At 49.5% G+C, this 2,500-nt stretch overlaps 1 protein-coding gene across 1 annotated transcript in view; it reads right to left on the bottom strand.

Moving 5' to 3' along the window:
• btv (dynein cytoplasmic heavy chain beethoven) overlaps positions 1–2,500 on the bottom strand; it is a 182,890-nt gene that overhangs the window by 162,281 nt on the left and 18,109 nt on the right. The window contains exons 7-8 of the mRNA XM_076198539.1: positions 2,119–2,269; positions 88–760 (exon numbers count right to left, since the gene is read on the bottom strand). Of these exons, the coding sequence (XP_076054654.1) occupies positions 88–760; positions 2,119–2,269 (824 nt within the window). The remainder of the gene's footprint in view (positions 1–87; positions 761–2,118; positions 2,270–2,500) is intronic.

Here is a 2,500-nt window from a genome sequence, read left to right as displayed (position 1 = left end):
TTTTTTTTTTTTTTTTTTTTTTTTTTTTTTTCTTTCACCTCTTTGGCGGATAGAAGCGACGGTGATCGATAACAAGAACCTACTTACCGATATCCATGACCTTGGCGTGGATCGGCTTGACCCAGTAGATGTTACTGACGACCTCCGGAACGTTGGGGATCCTCCGAGGTCCTCTGGCCGAAGTGCTCCCGAAGTCGCTCTTCGCAGTTTGCACGAAGTCGGCCAGTTCGCAGAGAAGCATCTCCCTCTCGGAGACGAGCTCCTTCATAATGCTCTCCCTCATGATGAGCTCCTTGTACCTCTTGAACTCCTGGAGGAGCTGGTAGGCGTTGGAGTTGAGCCCTCGAAGTTGAGATCGAAGTTTCCCGGCTATCCGTTGTTCGGCAGGTTTCAAGGAGTTCCCGAACTGTCTGACGGCGGCCTGCCAGAGAGGTTCTGTGTACGAATTGTACAAAACGGGCTTCAGACCCGTGAAGGGCGCGAAGGACTCGTCCGTCTTGAGGTCCTCTTGCTCGCTCAAGGACAAGAGCCTCGTCAGCTGCTTGTGGAGGGTTCTCAGGCTCAGGATCTGGTTCAGACGCTTAGCCACGTTCTTGCAGAACTCGGGGACGTAGGGGGGGCCTTGCCAGGAGTGCCAGAAGATCGAGGTTAGCTTCCGGCAAGCGTCCATCCAGGACTCGCAGACTCCCATCCCGTCCATCAGACTCTTCTCGATCTGGGAGAACGGCCCAGCCCACAGGTCCTCGCCGGCGAGCTTCCCCTGTAAATCAAATAATCAAGAACAATCAATAATGAATAATAAATTATGATAATGATGATATGGTTTAACGTCACAAACTCCCCCTCTAATCGGGAGGCTAGGACGGTGCCCCTTACGGAGGACTTTGTAGCGTGAAATTTAATGAACCATGGCATTGGTCCAACTTCGCCGGTGGCAGGGTTCGAACCACCATCCCCTCGACCTTCGCCGCAAGTAACGACGCCTTAACCCGCTCGGCTAGCGAGCTTTCTAGTAAATTATAATAAATAATAATAGTAATAACAATATCAATAATGATAGTGATAATAATATAAATACATATACCAAAGATTTTATCCCCCATACAAGGGAGGCAGCCAAAAAACAAAGGCATATAATTCATTTCCACCCATTCCATCCCCACATACCCTTCTCCCATTCACCCCCTTTTTCCCCCTTATAAGGGAGGTAGCCGAGCCAAAAGGCACGCACCCACTCCCACCCATTCCACTCCCATCCACCACCCTCGCCTCCCTCTCATCTTAGCTCCTATGGGATGACGGGTCATCCCAGTCTTATTTTCCCATAATAATAATAACAATGATAATAATGACGATAATGGTCATAGTGATAATGTACATACACAACACACACACACACACACAAACACACACACACCTGCTTGCTGGTGTAGTGGTCAGTTGTTCGAGGTCCCACGCCTGAAAAGCTTTTATTTACACAAACCGTCACTGCCCCAATGAACAAAGGGATCCGATATGTGCATATGTATGTGTGTGCGTGCAGGCATCTGTGTGTGTGTGTGCCTGTGTGTGTGAGTGTGTGCGTCTGAATGCGCGCGCATCTGTGTATGTGCGTGCATGTGTGTGTGTGCATGTGTGTGTGTGAGCCTGTGTGTGTGTGTGTGTGTGTATTCACCTCGGATCTGCTGCAGCCTCTTTTCGAGACAGCCAGACACCACAGTACGGCAGTGAGCTCAGAGCTCATTATTAGCAGATCTCTGGGTAGGTCTGAGACCACTCACACTCCACACACCGGGACAGCAAGGTGTGTGTGTGTGTGTGTGTGTGTGTGTGTGTGTGTGTGTGTGTGTGTGTGTGTGTGTGTGTGTGTGTGTGTGTGTGTGTGTGTGTGTGTGTGTGTATGTTCCTGTCTGTGCCTCTGTGTGTGTCTGTTCCTGTGTGTATGTGTGTGTGTGTGTGTGTGTGTGTGTGTGTGTTCCTGTCTGTGCCTCTGTGTGTGTGTGTGTGTGTGTGTGTGTGTGTGTGTGTGTGTGTGTGTGTGTGTGTGTGTGTGTGTGTGCATGTGTGTGTGTGTGTGTTTGTAAAAGGTCACAACACCACTATCCCGCCGACACTAACCTGGACATAGCGGGCCAAATGGTCTGACACGATGTCGAGGAGGTGGAGCATCCGACGCTGAGGGTATTCCAGATTCCAGAGCTCGTCCAGGGCGTGCTGGGTGTTGTCCAGCACCTCGTCAGCGTCCACCAGAGCGACAGCATCAAGGCCACTGGAAAAAAGAATCAGATTTTATTTTCCACTATCACGAGGTTCGATAAAATCATCCGTTAAGAAAAAAAAAATCACTATCATGGGGTTCGATAAAAAAGGCACATGTGTATGCAACTCCTGGAAGGTGTCTGCAAGGTGTTTGGAGAGTGTTTGGAAAGTGTTTGGGAAGTGTTTGGAGAGTATCTGGAAGGTATCTGGAGAGAGTCTGGAAAAGGTGTCTAAAAGGTGT

The sequence above is a fragment of the Oratosquilla oratoria genome, chromosome 15 (genome assembly GCF_046742065.1).
Source record: "Oratosquilla oratoria isolate Oo_2021 chromosome 15, ASM4674206v1, whole genome shotgun sequence".
NCBI classification, from domain to species: domain Eukaryota; kingdom Metazoa; phylum Arthropoda; class Malacostraca; order Stomatopoda; family Squillidae; genus Oratosquilla; species Oratosquilla oratoria.
Note: the sequence above shows the minus strand (reverse complement) of the source record. Positions and strands in the feature narration are given on the sequence as shown.